Source organism: Caretta caretta, chromosome 25 (assembly GCF_965140235.1).
Source record: "Caretta caretta isolate rCarCar2 chromosome 25, rCarCar1.hap1, whole genome shotgun sequence".
Lineage (NCBI taxonomy): Eukaryota > Metazoa > Chordata > Testudines > Cheloniidae > Caretta > Caretta caretta.
In genome coordinates, this window is record NC_134230.1 from 19,155,023 (window position 1) to 19,172,192 (window position 17,170).

The 17,170-nt window shown below is 48.6% G+C and overlaps 1 protein-coding gene across 10 annotated transcripts in view; it reads right to left on the reverse strand.

Annotated features, from left to right (window-relative positions):
• Positions 1–3,870: 3,870 nt before the first annotated feature.
• MAST3 (microtubule associated serine/threonine kinase 3) overlaps positions 3,871–17,170 on the reverse strand; it is a 74,525-nt gene continuing 61,225 nt past the window's right edge. For all 10 annotated transcript variants that reach the window (XM_048830594.2, XM_048830591.2, XM_048830590.2 and 7 more), the window contains 11 exons: positions 16,789–16,890; positions 15,573–15,695; positions 14,155–14,264; positions 13,284–13,438; positions 12,348–12,580; positions 11,229–11,429; positions 10,408–10,634; positions 10,069–10,191; positions 8,096–8,232; positions 7,155–7,336; positions 3,871–6,413 (listed from right to left, as the gene is read on the reverse strand). In XM_048830594.2, the coding sequence (XP_048686551.2) occupies positions 5,185–6,413; positions 7,155–7,336; positions 8,096–8,232; positions 10,069–10,191; positions 10,408–10,634; positions 11,229–11,429; positions 12,348–12,580; positions 13,284–13,438; positions 14,155–14,264; positions 15,573–15,695; positions 16,789–16,890 (2,822 nt within the window). In that variant the 3' untranslated portion in view covers positions 3,871–5,184. The remainder of the gene's footprint in view (positions 6,414–7,154; positions 7,337–8,095; positions 8,233–10,068; positions 10,192–10,407; positions 10,635–11,228; positions 11,430–12,347; positions 12,581–13,283; positions 13,439–14,154; positions 14,265–15,572; positions 15,696–16,788; positions 16,891–17,170) is intronic.

Below are 17,170 nucleotides of genomic sequence, written 5' to 3' on the forward strand. Positions count from 1 at the left end.
ATGCCATTTACTTCGTGTTACACATCAGGAAGATTGGGTAGTGAACATGCAGGAGTAATAAGAAATTTATTTCCAAAATGTTCTTTCCAAGCTTCAGTATCAGCAGTTCTGAACTAAGTACTCCCCCCTTGAAAAGAAGGCTATGAACTTCAGCTCCATCTCAAGGAACAATTTTATTACAACATGAAACTTTTTCTGAATAGATTCATACCAAGACCAGTGTTCAGTATAATACAGGAAGACAGAGTCCTGTTTACTTTTAAGACATTTTCCATAAAAATCCTTTTAATACAACTTCTGAAACAAGAGTTTTATTCTTAAATACTAGTTCAGCCACTGTCCTGTTGATCCCCTTTTACAGCTGGTCAGTGTAAAGGAGGTGTCCATTTTTAGGTTTTTTCAAAACAACAATGCTAACTTCCTGAGTGGTTAATAGAGAAGGCAGAGGAAGCAAGCAGAAAGCCTATCCTAAATAAGAGAGATGCAAAAAAAATAAAAAATAAAAAAAATAAAATAAAAAGGAAACAACAAGTGATTCCGCAGAAACAGGATTACAACAGAGAGTAATTGTTGGCAACATCATTTCAGAAGCAAAAACACTTCATTCTGCATCATCTTCTAGCAAAGAACCATTTTGTTCACTAAACCCCAAGACCAGAAAGTGCTTCTGTGCCTCCACAGGCTGATGATGTGGAATTAATACAAGCTCTTGGCCACCAACATGATTGTTTGCTTGTTTTCTGGGTAAACTACTACAAGGATTAACACAGGAGAAGCAGTCAATTTAAAACAGCCACACAAACGTAAAAAAACCAAATTCTGCTTAAATAAGCAATCAAAATAGAAAGCTAGCATCACCAGTTACTCTCAAGTCTGGGGTGGGAAAAGGAATCACTTTACGGTGGGATTGGTGCTACAAAATGGCATAGACATTAGCATTATACAAATAATAATAAAAAAATACCATTCTGACAGCTTTGCACACATGGTTAGGTATCATTGCCATACAAACTGTACAGGGAAGGATATAAATAAGTGTTTTGACATAAAAGCCCAATACTTGCACTGTGTCAGTTTCTGCAAACACTGCAGTTAGAAAAAACACACATGCATTATCAAATGTAAACATTTACATCATATAAAACCTTAGAAATGCTGGAAAATGCCAGAGGGACTCTTCATACAAAATCCACCAGCACAAGTGGGAAAGGGAATTCAGAAATTACAACTAAAGACAACTGAGACAACACAGTGTAGTTTATTACATTTTTAATAAAAAGGTAGAGCTCTAATTAAATGCTCCGTTCACTCAGAAGCCTCTGTGGAATGTCTGTATGTTCTGAAAGCACATCCTGGGGAAGGTTTTAGAAATTAGCTTTATGCAGAATACAGCAGAGAAACTGCAAATCACTGAAAATAAACAAAAACTCTTAATATTTGCATGAATATTCTGAAACCTGGCCCAGGGAAGGAGGGAAACAGATGGATAAATTCCAGTTGTGCTTTTCCTAACCAACTCTGTCTCATGTGGAACATCTCAGAAAAGAAGATCAAACTGATTAATTTATTTTGGCTCGGAAGTATTTAAATCTCTCTCTACAAGGAAAAAAAAAGCATTAAACAGAAACAAAAACCCTCTATACGATTATAAAATTCAATCTTGTCTAAAACAAGCGGACTGAAAACAAGTTCCTCTCTCTCCCCCCACCCCCATTCTAAATAGTCACAAGTAATTAGTAACCCTTCAGCTAATTTTCATTTGGTTCAGACACACAGGTCCCTGAATGAGCTTTGAGGTCTGACAGATCTATCAAACCCCTAGCTTGCCTACTTATTACATCTTCATTGGCAATCCTATTGCTCACACAAAGCCTGAAAAAACAATTACTTTCAGAGGATAGGCATAGGCAGTACAGTGCTGTAGTTCTCATGCATGAGATACAAGATGGGGTGTTCACACAAACTCTTACAAACCTCTACAACTATCTAGGTTTTGCCTATATGTCTAAAAGTACAAATTGACCATCGCATGGACATTTAAAAGTGCCCAAGCTCAAACAGTCTTTGGAAGTCAGACCACGAGAATTCTACTTTTTCTTTTCCTTTAAAAAGTTTAATATTGGAAGTTATAAATATTCAAATGTTGAGATGCTGTTAATGTGGCAGGAATGCACAAGTGCCAGCGGAGCATCACTGAGTCCTTGAAAGCTCACATAATCTGCCCAGATGTCATAAAAAGAACCCCACACTAGAAACCCAGCATAACATGCAAAACCCCAACTAGTATTTTCTGTTTGAGGGCTGAGTTCCTGTTCTAGCCCCTGAACAAGGCTGACACAATAGAAACAGCCAGTGATACATTCTATTTGTGTTTTGTTTTTTAAAGAATATACACTTTCCAAATGAGTTAGGAGAGCTTCAGTTTGGAAAAGCTAGGCTGGCAGGTGGTACTGCCCTACCCTACTCCTAGGAGCTGCCATGGAGAGCACGGTTATATGGGAGAGAGGAAAAGGACATACCTGGGGTAGAGAACACATTAAATAATTACATCATCTTTGTTGGTGACGAGGTTTGAATGAGGGATTGGGAGGAGAGATGTTCAAGTCTTTTTTTTAAATGGAAAAAATCGGCAAGTTCCTCTAAAGAAATCTCTTAATGTTCCCTCCATTCCTGGTTCTACTCATAGTAAAGATCTTAAGAAGGTGCTTCTTGTCAAGTCAAATTTATAGCCTTTCTTGTCTCCCTTTAACATGGGAGCACAATATGAATGGGACCAGGCTAGCCAAGAGCAGCTGGAAAACAGGAACAGTTAAACAAGGTTAGATATCTGGTGCCAAGAGGTAACCTGCACTTGGCTGCTTATTCAGCATGTAAAGCCAGTGGGCAGGGTTTGTAGGCTCACCCTTTACAACAGGGCCTTGAGCTGAACAATGACAGTCCTCACATGCTGCAGATTCAAGGAAAGGTAGAAAGCACAGAGGGACATCAGCCAGTCCAGACTTTCCTTGCCCATCACATCTAGTCCTCTGATTTGAACTAGAAGGTGCATGAAGACAGGGAACACAGGACCTAACAATGCGACAAGAGGAGGATAGATATTGCTCATAGACTAATCCCAGCTTTGTGGTTCTTTAGCTGTTGTCAAACTGCTTCTTAGGTGTCATCTTCTGATTCCAACAGATGGAATCCTGGAGTGTCTTATAAACTGACACACTAAGACATATTCTAGCCCAATACATCACATATCTCTGTCACATGATTTAAAGGAGTCTAATCCCTTGGTGCATCCCCCCTTGCCAGCAGCACCTCAAGTGAAAATCCCTCAATTTCCTCAGCTGCTAAATAGCAATTTTGATCAATCACCAAATGCCAGGAGATCCCCAAGCGCCATCTCTTGCAACTAAGACTAACATGATTAAATCACTCCTGATGAGCCAGCCTGGTGATGCTCATTACCATGACAGGTTTCAGAGTAGCAGCCGTGTTAGTCTGTATCTGCAAAAAGAAAAGGAGGACTTGTGGCACCTTAGAGACTAACAAATTTATTTGAGCATAAGCTTTCATGAGCTACAGCTCTCTTCAGCATCCGATGAAGAGAGCTGTAGCTCATGAAAGCTTATGCTCAAATAAATTTGTTAGTCTCTAAGGTGCCACAAATCCTCCTTTTCTCATTTCCATGAGGCAGGCATGGTAAGATTCTCAGCAGAGTCTCTTGCTCTGTGGGGAGGAAACACAATTAGCACCTAGGAGGGAGCAGCTCACCTCACTCTGCAGAAACCCCTCTGGCTGAGCTAGCAGCGACACTGGAAGGCTCTGAATCTGTTATCACCCAAGAAAGATAACCGCAACATGGAAAGAACTGGAGGAAACTTCTGTAGGTTACTAAAACATTCATTTTCCACCCCAAACACCATGGCTTATATGCAGCATCAATTAACATAGATGGGAACTGGCCACACACAAGCAAGGGAGTTCTCACTCTCAATCTCAAAATCAGTCCCATCTTGGCAAATGTGCACAGAGACCTTGCTGCCCTTTATCAGTACCACTGTGTCCTAGAATTGGCCAAGTCAACATGTCAAAGAAGAAGTAGTGGAAGAGTAATGATTCAGCGCACACACTAAAGAGGATCTGGTGTTTGAGATGTATACACAACATTCTGGGGGAGAAATGTTCAATGCCAGTGACAGCACAAGGCCAGGATATGGAAACTGTTCAACAAGGTTTGTCTGGGATTTGTAATACTTGATTTATACATTCCTGGTGGGCATCAATCACACGCGTGTCCCCTGCCCAGGAGCATCATAAAACACCAAAGCAAAAATTCTTCCCAAACAAACATATTGGGGAGAGGGAAATTTATGCCTAATTCTGAGACATCTGGCATTGGCAAGAGTAGGGTACTGGACTAGATGGACCATTGGTCTGTTCCAGAACACGAATCACATCATTATAAAGTTACTGCTTTTACCTTCAATGAAGACCAGCTCTTCCGGGAAGAATAAGACACCTGTATGAAGATCAAGGCACCAAGACATACCCTGCTGTGCATATCCCTACCAAAAACGGTATTTTAAAGCTTGGCTCTTAACTGTTTTCTTTGTGCCTTGCCTCTTGAAACTGACAATAACAAAAGGGGCAAAACTAATGGTTCTTAGAAATGATAGAACATATAGTGCATTTCAGAGGTGGGATTATAAACATTTACAAAATAGCGGTAATGCTTCCCCTAGCACAAAAGTCAGTTGAGATGCCCTCAGATGCCTCTTCTTAGCTTATAAAGGTAATAAATTAGTTAGAAGGATTCACGTCTAGTCCTTTCTATTTACAACGGTTTAGGTCCTGCTGAGGAAACGCCATCACAACAGAGCAGCTTCCTTAGCTCTACAAAAATATTAACATCTTTCCAGTTAGTACAAAAACCTTTTGTAAGTAAATTCGTCAAATTATTCCCCACCCCTGCCAGGTCTGATGTTAAAAATGTTTCAGGTGCATTTACTCTCACAAAACGCAGGTATGTAATTTGAAGAGCACATCTCAGCAGCTGGATGGTGTGCCAGTCTCCAGTGCAGATTTGCTTTTTCTGGAAGCTGATCCCTTGTGGAGTTCATGCAGAGTTGAAGATGCCCTGTCACTGTGTTGACTGTTCACCTTTAGCAGTTCCTTTTGCTAAACGTGTGGCTATTACTCATCCTTGACTTTTTTACGAGCTTGATCATGCATCTTTTGTTGATTTGCGCTGGGCGTCTCAGTTTCTGTGCACTCATGCTCCTGCATTCCTGTGCTCCCCCACAGCTTCAGCCTTGGAGGCGCTTTGCTCAGCTGGGGTGAGCCCACCATGCCCTTACCACAACATGTCCTATGCGGGGACCCAGAAGCTGGTGAGGGCTCTTGTCCCGCACAGAGCTCTCTCTGCCCCCGGTTCTCTCTACACTGGGAGGAGACACTCTTGTATTCCACTGCTGTAGTTCCATCCATTTGTTCAGTATAAACCCTGGCCATCAACTGGATAGGGTAGGACCCTTGGCATTCCCACTCAGCTGTGTTAGTCTCCTGTTCATCGCTCTCTGACCCTTGAACTGCTATCTGGGGCACCACAGTAGGCATCTGCTCTGGGTTTGGGGGCTCTGAAGAGCTACCAAATACTGAACTTGGTCTGGTCTCCACCCAGGAAGCTGCATGAGGGGAAAGTCTCCATGGCGCATGCTCCTTGTCCAGCTTGGCCTCTGTTTTCGTGCCATCCTCACTCACAGGCACCAGCTCTGGCTCATCGAAACTCACTTCTTGGACAGCTTCTTGCTTTTTAAAGGAGTCCCTGCGCTCTGACAGGTTCAGCCTCCTCATGACAACAACCTCCTGGTCGCGGTCGTGCCTTTCCCCTGTCCAGTCTCTCATTCGGGGGGTCCCTGGGTAAGCCATAGCACAGAGCTCTCCCGCCTGGATAGGAGTCTCCCGCTCCCCGAGAGACTCCCCCATCCCGTCTCCTGGAGGCATTTCCAGTGTGAGCTTCCGACTGCTGATGGTTTTCTTTTCTGCTAGGTAGGTAGCTATTTTCTCAGCAGACTGGACTCGTTTTAGCAGAGGGGACCTGGGGCCTTCGGCACTCCTGGGCCGAGACACTTGCCTGACAATGGTGGGGGGAGACAGGGTCTTGCCCTGGAAGGAATGAACGTTTTTGGTGTAACTTGGTAGTGGCGATGGGGACCTCTGAGGAGAAGGTGGCTGTGGGACTGAAGAAGGAGTACATGCAAGGGGAGATGGGGGGATGCTGCTGGTGGACTTGCGGCGCCCCACCTTGTAACGCTGACCACTGAGCTTTGGCACTAGCCCATGAAGAGAGCTCGGTCTGATGTGTCCTGCAGGAGAGGTGGGGGTGCTAGAGGATGGGGAGGTGCTCTGTGGGGAGACAGAATCTGCCAGAGAGAGAGAGAGAGAGAGATCAACTCACCCGAGATGAATACTATGCTCACATTCCCTACACATCACAGGGCTCGGGCAAGGTCAGCATTTCCAGCATCAGTCTTACATATGGTGGGCCTGAATGAGATGTCTGCCAAATCAAGGCACTTCCTGAATGGTTTGGAACCTGGCTACTTTACTCTGAGCAGCACTGCAAGTTACAGGGGGACCCACAGGTTCCAATCACTGCATACGAACCCAGCTGCAACTGCAGCTGACCTAGTGCTCCCTCTTGTCATTCTACCCTGTGTTTTTATACACTGCGTTTCTCCGTCCTTGCCCCATACTGTGAATTTACAGGGAAATGTTCATTTACTCTGGAAGATTATTCCCAAGAGCCACTATGATCCTCAACATGTCAAAATACCTTTTGAAAGGCAAGTTAGCAGTTGGGGCAGACAAGCCCTTTGGCACAAAGCACTGTTGCCATAAACGCAGGAGTGACAGAGATACCCATCTGTACAAGTTAGCATAGTGTTCTCCTTTGAGTGGAGAAGGCTTAGAGTGTCCACAACCCCCCGAGTGAACCCTGGAGACACAGTCGCATTTCCAGCCTTGATCCTGTTGCAGGAACAGCCTGAGAGCACACGCTCTACAGCCACATACACCACCCATGGAATGGACAGAGCACAGGGCAAGCCATCTCACAAGTAGCAGAAGCCGTAGTTGGGTGAGTGATCAGAACTAACCCCTACCTAGTGGGAGGTCTGGAGCAGGGCTGCGGCAGGGAGTTGTAGGTCCAGGTGACAGACTGTGTGTGGGAGATCCTGGAAGGCTCTCGCTTGATGACAGGGAGTGATGGAGGCCAGATGAGAAGCTCCGGCTGGTGTGCAGTACAGTCGTTTGCTTGGAGATCTTTTTGAAAAGGCACTTTCTCCTTTGAGATGAAAAAAGCCCCAGGGGCAGGATTTACATGGAAGGGCCCATTAGAAACAAACTTCACAAAACCTCTTTGTATTCCCCTTGGGCATTAAAAAACAAGATTTCTCCCAAGTCTGTCTTCTAGGGAGGTCTACAACTCCAGGCTGAGTTTTCAGCCAAGAACTCAACACTTCAGGATTCTGCATGCTACGAACAATGGGGAAAGGAATTTACTGCATCACCATTTCAGACAAAAGATGCCTTATAAAAATATTCTATAGCAAGCTGCAAAGAGCCAGATCTGCCAACAAGCACATACAGGAACCTTACCATTAAAAGCTACTGCAGCCATTAACATCCACGGAATTTTTAAAGGAAAAATCTCTATTCTTTGCCCTTGATATCCACAGCCTGTTTCACTGAGCCTTCAACCTGTGTTCCCCAGGGCATGCTATAACATGGCACTACCAGGCATTGTGGCTTCAAGAAGCTGAGTAAATTCTCACCCCTTCTGTTTGTGTGAAGCAAGAGGATGCTGGCCCAAGAGTAAGTACAGAAGGCACTGGTCTCTTTGGCTAACACTAAGTAGCATTCGCTAGTTAGGAGAGCTTCTCCCTGGTGGAGGCAGCATTTAGACGTTTTCCTTCCCTATCTTAGGTGAATAAACTCAAAGCTCCCCAAGATACTTCAGGGCTCACACGCCAGCTTCTCTTCAGAACTACACAGAGATGCCCAGTAACAGAAGTCACCCTGTTCCCAGTCTATTTCTACTCACCGGTCCTGACTGTCCCTTTTCCTGCTTTTCTTACTCCTTCTGGCCATCCTGGTCTTGGAACTGTTTTTCCGAGCAGGACCAATTTTGATGGATGTGTTCTCCAGGGCAGTGGTTCGCAGCGCTACTTTGTTGCCACTCTGTGAAATGCACCAAGCGAGTTGTTGTGACGCATACGGCATGAGCCTGTTTACAGCAGATTCTAAGGCCAGAAGGGCCCATCAGAATCATCTTGTCTGACCTCCCGCGGAATAAGTGACCTGGTCCACCAAGCCGACAGCAGGAGTCACTGTCAGAGTTGGGATCAGGACTCAGGTAGTCTTGGCTCCCAGTCCACTGCTCAGACTGCTAGATCATGCCTCACTCATGGCATATGGTAGTAAGGAGGCTGAGCTTCCAGTCCAGTGGCGCTCTCACACTGAAGCTTGAGTCTCCAGCTCAGCCTATGGAATGCACCACTGCCCTGAGGGTCCCCCCGTAATTAACCCTACTGAGGAAGGGTGTAAACCTCATTAAAAATAGACTGTCTGCGGGCCACTGTACGTACATATGCTTGTCTCACTGTCACTGAGTGAGGAGACAGGACTATAAGGGAGCGGACCCCCCCTCTCCTCAGGGCCCAGTCTGTGAAACACAAAGGTCCCAACCACCCCAGGAGAATTGCCTTTTGAAGAGAGAGACACTTTGGGCTGCCAGCATCCACAGGGAGAACTGCACTTCCGCCATGTGGTCTCTAGGGCAAGGGGGTTCTCAAACTTCTTCACAGCGTTTCTAGATGGCACTGTGTTGGATATGCAGCTGTTCTGCAATAATGTATTAATGCTGTATGCTGACCTGGTCACTTGGATATTACTGTATACACATATTGGTCTAGTTTAACAGGGGGCTGCAAGGAAAAAGAAGCAGGAAGTGGAAAAAATGGCTCAAGATAAGCCTCCCCTCAGCCAACACTTGCGGGCTATTATGGTTCCATTGGCTCTGAGGACTCAGGCTCAATATCCTGCTGAGCTTACAGGACTGGTTTTGTCCAGAAGGGTCAAAGCCCAAGAACACAGAACAACAAAAGGACTACAGAAGTTTAAAAGGGACACACTCCGAAGAGAAGAGTAGTTATTCTGGGGAACCAGACTTCAGACACCTGTTGGGTGTGTCTGAAGAAGCTAGTCCTGCCTACAGTACTGTTGGGCTGGTAAGCCACAGACATGCATGGATACTGTTTGTTGAATTAAAATCCTCTTTTCTGAAGAAGCTTTGTTCCTACTGTTAAAATAAGCAATAGGTTTAAGAAGGCTGTTTGGTCACACAGTCCTGAAGGAAAGAACCCGGGTGTCTGAATTCTACTGGACCTACTGGCTAAGCATGGTCCGTACACAGGATACTACAGCCCGGGCCAAGTCTAAGAATGAGAAAAATGTGAAATTACACCCTGGGATAGGCAAAGTCATGAGGCCCCGACACCTGTGGGGAACAGCAAGCGACCAGAGGGGCCACCCCTTCGCAATCATGCAGCCCCACCCACCTCCCCTCCCATTTGGGATCTCATAAAATCCTTAAGCCAATTCCAACCATAGCTTACATGGGAGACTACATTCTGCTGGATTTTCAGCATCTTTTAATAGAATTTGGCAGTGGGAAGCAAGGAGGAGCAGCCAGGCCCCAGTGACTGGCCCGCTCTGTACATCCCATGTTTGAGAACTCTGCTTCAGGGGAGCAGACACAGCATGTGAGTCAGAGCCACACTGTCGTAGGGCAAAGCCAAGCCACAACAGAGAGGGGTTATCGCTGGACTCCTGCTGATTTGTGAATTCCCTCTCTCTCTCAGATAATTAAACAAAAAGTTTGCTGCTCAAAGTCTTGAACAGCAGCTCGCTCCCGGGGGCTCAGGAGGCATGTGCAGAGGGAGCAAAGTGTTAGAAGGAGCTCCACAAAGAGCAAAGCACCCGGTGGCACATTTACAACCAGAGCAAGCTGTTTACCTTCAGCAGCAGCTCCACAACATCCATGTGAACTAACCCTAGCACAGACTCTCCATTCACGTGTGTGATGAGATCCCCAGCTCTCAGCCCAGCTTCCTGGGCAGGGCTCCCATCTTCCACGCTCTGGAATTGAAGAACCAGGAAACATTACTTAAGCAGATCCTCAGGATTATTCACACAGCTTTTAGGCTTCATTGCCAGTTGGCGCCACCTCCCTCTCCTCTTCAGAGAACATTGGTCCCTTTACACCACTGATGCTCAGCATGCAGAGCACCGTGCCTTACGCAGCACAACACTGCTCCCTTCATGTGCAGACTCCCCAGCCAGTCAGTCACTTACCCACACCATGTGATGCACTGTGTACACATCGCTGTCCCCCATATACACACGAATGGCGCGCAGGGTGAAGCCATATTTCTTTCCAGAGCTGTGGATGATGATGGGCGGACGCAGGCTGGTGATGCTGAGGGAGGAATCCCGGCTCGGGGACGAGTCCCGAGAGGATGGGTTGGAAGAGAGAGAGTGTGGGGAGATGGGGCTCATGAGGGCTCCGCTGCCAGAGTCATCTACAAACAACAGACAGTGTCCGTTTCCCCTTGGATCCCACGTGCCTGCCAGCACTGCGCAGCGGGGAGTCAGTCCCCTCACACCAAAGAGTAATGGGGCTGCCAAACTCTGCTGTTATTAACAGGACTTGGCCTGGCAGACAACCATATGCAGAAACTTCTTTGTCCGAGTGAGGAGCACCTCAGTCCGCTCCACAAAGGAGCCTAAAAATCTCACTTCCTTACCACTGTCTGTACAGTTTGTCTCCCTTTGCTACTCTGAAGATTTGCCAGCTTCCCTCTCATCAAAAGCTGGTTCCATTTTCTGGCTCTTGTTCAGTGTTATCACTTACATGGGTCCCACTGCCGAGGGGCACAGAGGAACCCAAGAGGGCTTAACTGAGCAGGAACTGCCTGGGAAGCCTTCTTGGTAACGCTCAAGCTGTTGAAAGTGTAACAGAGACAATAAAAGCTACAAAGGGCTGCCATCGTGGGGCAGGGCAGCTGGGGCCAAGGTGCAGGAGTGCACGGTGGAGATGTTCCAGTCTGAAACATGCATTTGCTAATTACACAGCTAACGCTGGGCATCAGATTCACTAGCTGCTTCCCACTGACCTGAGGTGATGATCAGGGACAGGGCTGAGACAGAAGCAGATTTCGGCACTCTGCTTCCTGAAGACACTCTCTGCTTCTCTGGAGCGTTCTTCGGACTCCCCAGCCTGCGGCCCACCCCAGGCTCCAGGGCTCTCGGGGCGGAGTTCTTGGTGCCAGTGCTGTTGCTCCGCAGGCGGACGCGGTTCAGACTGACAATATCAGCTGGACAAAGAGGGAGGAAGGGGGTCAGCAAGCGGGTACTTCTTAGGCACAATAATGCCACTGCAGAGCCATTCTGCTGCTGGCCAGCTGGGGATGATCCTGAATCATTCACTGGAACAGTATCAAGTCTAAGAGCCACTGCCCTTACTGTCACTTCCCCCTGCTCATAGGTAACCTCCTTCCACAGGAACTGGCAAGGTTTAGACTCTGCTACTAAGCAAATGCCCAGCTAGGGCCATCTTGTTCCCAGTGGTTACTCCCACACATGGCTGTCTCCCCAGAAGCCCCATCCCCCATTTGGCTCCCTCTTCCAGCAATTGCTCCCTCCCTAGCCTGTCAGTGCCTATTCAAGGGCACATGTGGGGCATGGGTGTAGCACCCTCAGCACCCTCACAGACCACACACGCTGCCGCCACCCCCCCAAAGGGGTAAAGGAGAGACGAGCAGCACACACCGGGGAAGCTATCACCGTCCCCTTGAGGCACGTGATGAGCCCCCTACCACCAAGTGATGCAAGCTTGAACGCCCAGCCATTCTGCACAGTGCAGGATGTTCAGAGCGTAACACACCTGCTCCGGAGGTCTCCAACTGTACTCATCAGGGAAATGATGGGGGAGACAGAAGAGCGTAGAGTCTGCATGCCGTGCCAACAGGGCATAAATACAGAGGGTCTTTCACCAGCCCTGGAACCTTGGGGAGTAACAGGGAACCCTAGAGCTAGAATTACCTGGAAGCTTCCCAATGGCCTGGGCCTCTACCAACCAATCCAGCGTAAATGCCCTGCACAATGTATACAGGCTGCTTCCCCAGCAGAAGGCCAGACACAACGCTGTGTCCCACACTTAGCACAGAGCTATGGCAAAAGGTGACACTTGCGGTATCCTTAATACCCAGCTCCGCCATCCACAGCCCATGTACCTGATAACGCTGAGGACTTTGCCGCTCCTCCTGCCCCTGCTTCAGGGTCCCCCAGCACAAACATTGGTCTCTCAGCCTTTACAGAGCCTGGGCAGGGGCTCTCCTCTTCGGAGGAGAAAGCAAACTTCGGCATGGTCTCCAGGCTGAAGGTGCTAGTGAGGGTGGCAGGGCTGCAGCTTCGCTCATGCCGGGAGGAGTAGGCCGTTGAGCCACAGGACGTCCACGATCGGAGCCTATTGAGAGGAAAGAGATGGTCTGAGAGAGTGACCGAGGCTGGGGACAGACACAGCACCAGGACCATACCATAGGGTCCCCTTGGGCCACTTCTCCAACTTCAGGGCTAACTGGACTGCTAGCAGCCAAGGACCCTGCTATGGGGACTTCACCATCTCATTGGGGTTCCAAACCAGTCTTCTAGGAGCAGGACTCACCCACTGCTGGATCTCCTGCCACCCCCTCAGCAAGGGGACTCCCCCACCCTCTGTCAGGCGACTGCTGGGAGCAAATCCCAGTGCCCAGGGCTGGCTGAGCTGCCAAGCCATAACAATGGTGTGAGGGTCCACACACTTCGCTCATCCCTGCTGCCTTCGGGAGTCCGCTTTCCCCTAGAGCGAGTGTTCTCAAACTGGGGGTCGGGACCCCTCAGGGGGTCGTGAGGTTATTACCTGGGGGGTCACGAGCTGTCAGCCTCCACCCCAAACCCTGCTTTGCCTCCAGCATTTATAATGGTGTTAACTATATTAAAAAGTGTTTTTAATTTATGGGGGGGGGAGGGTCGCACTCAGGCTTGCTGTGTGAAAGGGATCACCAGTACAAACATTTGAGAACCACTGCCCTAGAGGCACAGGAGGCTCATGCTCCACGGAGGGAGATCTGGAGAGCATGCACCAGTGGAGGTTCAGCCAGGTCTCTGCAGCATCGTCCCACCCAGCTCACCTGGTCTCTGTGCCCGACAGCCGGCTCTTCTCTTCGTCTCCTGAGCTCCTGTCCCACCGCTCTGTTCTGTCCTCTTTGTCCTCACTCTGACTGCGCTCAGAGGATGAGAGGCTCAAGTTGGAGTGAGCTGCCAGGTACTCAGAGCTGCTATAAACCTGCAACAAAGAGGCCACATGTTAGAAGCCAGCAGAAGGTGGAGTTCAGCCAGGAACTTTACACATTACAGGCCAGCCTCTGCCGGCCTGGCTCCACCAAAGTCACTTGAACTACTGAAGCAGAGACTCTGACCACATGTTTACAGGAATCACCCACCCACCAATGAAATGCAGCCACCTCTGAGGTCAAACAGCTACCACATCTCACAGCAACTCCACATAACAATTCAGGACAGAGTGAAGAATAATAAATCCAGGAGCGTTCTAGGAAGCAACCAGCCAAATGGGATCTTGGTGAACACTCCAGGTTAATTCTCCTACCCTGGGGCATGGTGCCATGGGATCCTTATCCCAGAAAAGTCAAGATCCAGACCTGAGCTGTCATGAAGGGCAGCACCTCTAGCAACATCTCCCTCCTTAGTACCAGGCTGGGGTGCTGGGTCAGTGCTCACTTGGAAGGAAGAGCACCCCCCCCTGTGAATCACCAGCAGCCTTTCCCAGAGCATTCCCTGCAGAGCTTTCAATGGTGCTCCTGCAGCAGGTGAGCCGACTCCCTGGGCTTTCCCTTGCCTGAGAGCTCAGAAAGCCCCTCTCCGGTCACTAGTAAAACTTGTGTTCTGGCAGAGAGTGACAGCTGGGGGCTTTGGCCCTACCAGAGGTGGAAGGTCTCTCTAAACCCCCAAGCCCACTTGGTTCCACAGGGGCATTTCCAGTACCTTGCTGAAGCGGTGAGAGCATGATGAGAACTGGCCGATTTCCACAGATGATTCCTCATCATTAGTTTCCTCATCCTCGGAGCCCAAATGACGGTACCTTTCAGAGCGAGCTGAAAGCAAGAAGTGATAATGCAGCCAGGGCTGGTCCTCCCATGAGAGTGGGTCAATCCTCCAGGGAGCTACAATCCCAGCAACTTGGCCACACTCACTGTTTACAGAAAATAATAACATCTCTCCTACTGTCTGCCAGAGCCCCTCACCGCAGAAATAAAGGCTGAAGCAGGGATACCATCACTGTCACATGGGGACCAGTTCAGAGGGGCCCTGATGGCCAAATGGCACAGGGGTAGACCTCTTGCTTACCGTGCCAGAGGGCCAAGGTTTAAATCCCAGGGAAGCCCTGGCACAGAAGTGAAAGTTATTTTCTTTTGCTAATGCTAGGAAGTTTTGGAATGGATCTTAAAGCTCATGCTTCAGGGCTTACGCCAGTCTCTAGATAATAGGGATTAGGTTTCTTGCAGCTTCCTGTGAAGTGTCTGGTTCTGACCAACGACAGACAGACTCCTGGAGTAGATGGACCATGGGTCTCATCTGGTCCAGCAAGTCCTATGTTTCTCAGCGTGTGAATAGAACAAACTTTAAACACACCAAATTTCTAAGTAATTAGGTCACCTGTATCACAGCCTTGCAGGAGTGGGGGAATTAACCATGCATTTTACAACCCCCAAAGAGCTCCCCAGTGAGCCTCAGGTTACCGTGCACTCAGCCTTGCACACTCATTTAACTCCAGCTTTAACCCCTGATGCACCATTGGTCAGCTATGTGGGTACACAAGAAATCAATGCCTTCAGACATGCAGGGCAGAGCAACAGGAGCTTTCCTCAAGACACATCGCTGAGGGCTGGGGTTTCCCTGCATGGATGTTTCTTTTCCACTTCCCAAAGCAGTTGAGGGGAGCAAAGCAAGGTGCAGCCAGCAAGCCCCTTCACTGCTTGTTAGGAACTATCACCCTGGTGCCAGATTTTAGTTTTATCTGCAGCACCAGAGTCTGTATGCAAAATCCCACAAGTGAACTCTTCCGGCCACAGCCCTCTGCACTCAGTCTGATCTGCCAGTCCCTCCCGCTGTGCCTGGCAGGTAGCGCATCAAGGAGGTTCTTGAGCCAGGGGCACCATCAGCAAAGGGCTTATACGAGCAAATCGAAGGAGCTGGCGCACCTGGAGGCACGGCCACCTGAGGAATGACCAGGAGAATTTCACTTCACACAGCAATGACTTGATCATTCCTTTCTACAGCAAAGTCACTGTCAGAAATTTGCCCACAGCTTCCTGGAGAAAGTTTCTTTGTTCTGGGTAATTCTACCCAGACTCACTGCTGGGACAAGGGAATCAAAGAGGAGAAGCAAGAATTGGCCTTACTGTCAAAGTAACTGGTATCATCCTCAGCCTCCAGCTGGGGAATGAATTCAGCCTTCTGCCGCAGCAGCCCATTCCAGTCCAGGTTGTGGAAGAAGGAATGATGCTTCACTTCATGGGTGCCACCTGGTGTCCAGCACAGAATCACGTAGGTTAGAGCAGGCATGACTTCAGGTCCCAGAGCTGTCCCCTCAGCCCAGGAAGCGCTCTCACTTTGGAAACAAGTTTATTTTTATCTGACCCCCAGTGCAGATGGCTTGAATAGACTGGAACCAGCCTGGATTTAGGTTCCCAAAGCCAATCCCAACAAAGTTCACAAGACCAAATTCTGGCCTTGGCCTCCCCAGCACGTCTCCAACAACAGGACAGACTCTGCTCTTGGTTACACCAACAAAGAGAAATCCAGAGTAATTTTTTGACATTTACAGAGTTATGTGGCAGGAACAGAGATAGGATCTGGCCTACTGCCAAAATGTTTGTTGGCGCTTTCTCATTAGCCAAGCAGAGAACAACGAGCAATGGCTAGAGCAGGAAGAGGCAGCAGGACCCTAAAGCCGGAAACGGCAGTGGCACAGAACCATAGCTATGCCCTGGGCTGTATATACCAACAGAGGGGTAGCAACCGTGCTAAGCCGGCAAATGCAGGAGGCTGAAGGTGAAATGAAAGGCAAGCAAAAAGCTAGGTGGGAACCAGAAAGAGAACCAGGGCTCTTCAGGACAGAGACACTAACATTTCAACACCTGCAGGAGCCAGGAGCAGGAGCCATGGGTTATTAAGCACTGCTGTAGGTTTCCAACTGCAGGTGGCCACGGGGCATCAGGAGCATGCTTTAATCCCATCAAGTACCTATCCATATAGGGTGCCATCATGCAGTCAGCACTGCCCAGATTCTCCAGGGATGCGGACATCTGGAGTGGAGGGGAATGTTTCTACCCCAATGGCAGAATACAGTTTGTAGAAAAGCTATGCTCAAGGCTGAGATGGGCAGTACCACATGAGAGAGCAAAGCCCACAAGTCAGATACTAAAGAAGAGCTCTTATAAACATCCTAGGGACACTTCTAATTGCTTAAGAAAGCCATCTCAAAGGCGAGACAGACATCAATTGAACAGACAAATGCAAATCAGCCAGGAGCCACTCCAGCCATCTCACCGGTGACCATGCCCTGTGCTGCCTGGCAGATGTAAGCTGTAAAAGTAGGGTACAGTAAGCGCATACCGGTGCCTAAGCGTTCCAGTGGGCAGTGCCTTAGCAACCTCGTGATCAAATCCTGAGCGTCAGCAGGAAGAGCTTCATCGCCTTCAGGCCACATAACGGCATCTGGAAGAAAATGGAAAATCATGAGGTGACCCCTTCCCTTGAGAGCAAAAGGCCATTTGCATAAGAACAGCCAGGGTCAAAAGCGGATCATGGAGACACCAGCTGGAGACTTGTAATTGTCCACTCCACAAGTGACTTGCACTATTGCCTGGGGCCCCCATAGCTTGTGGTCTGGGACTCCATCCAACGGGCACCCCAAAAGTGGCTGGGATTGGAGGGGGCAGGAAGCTGTAGATTCATGCCCTATTTTTCTCACGATGAGCAGCTCTGACCTCAGGTC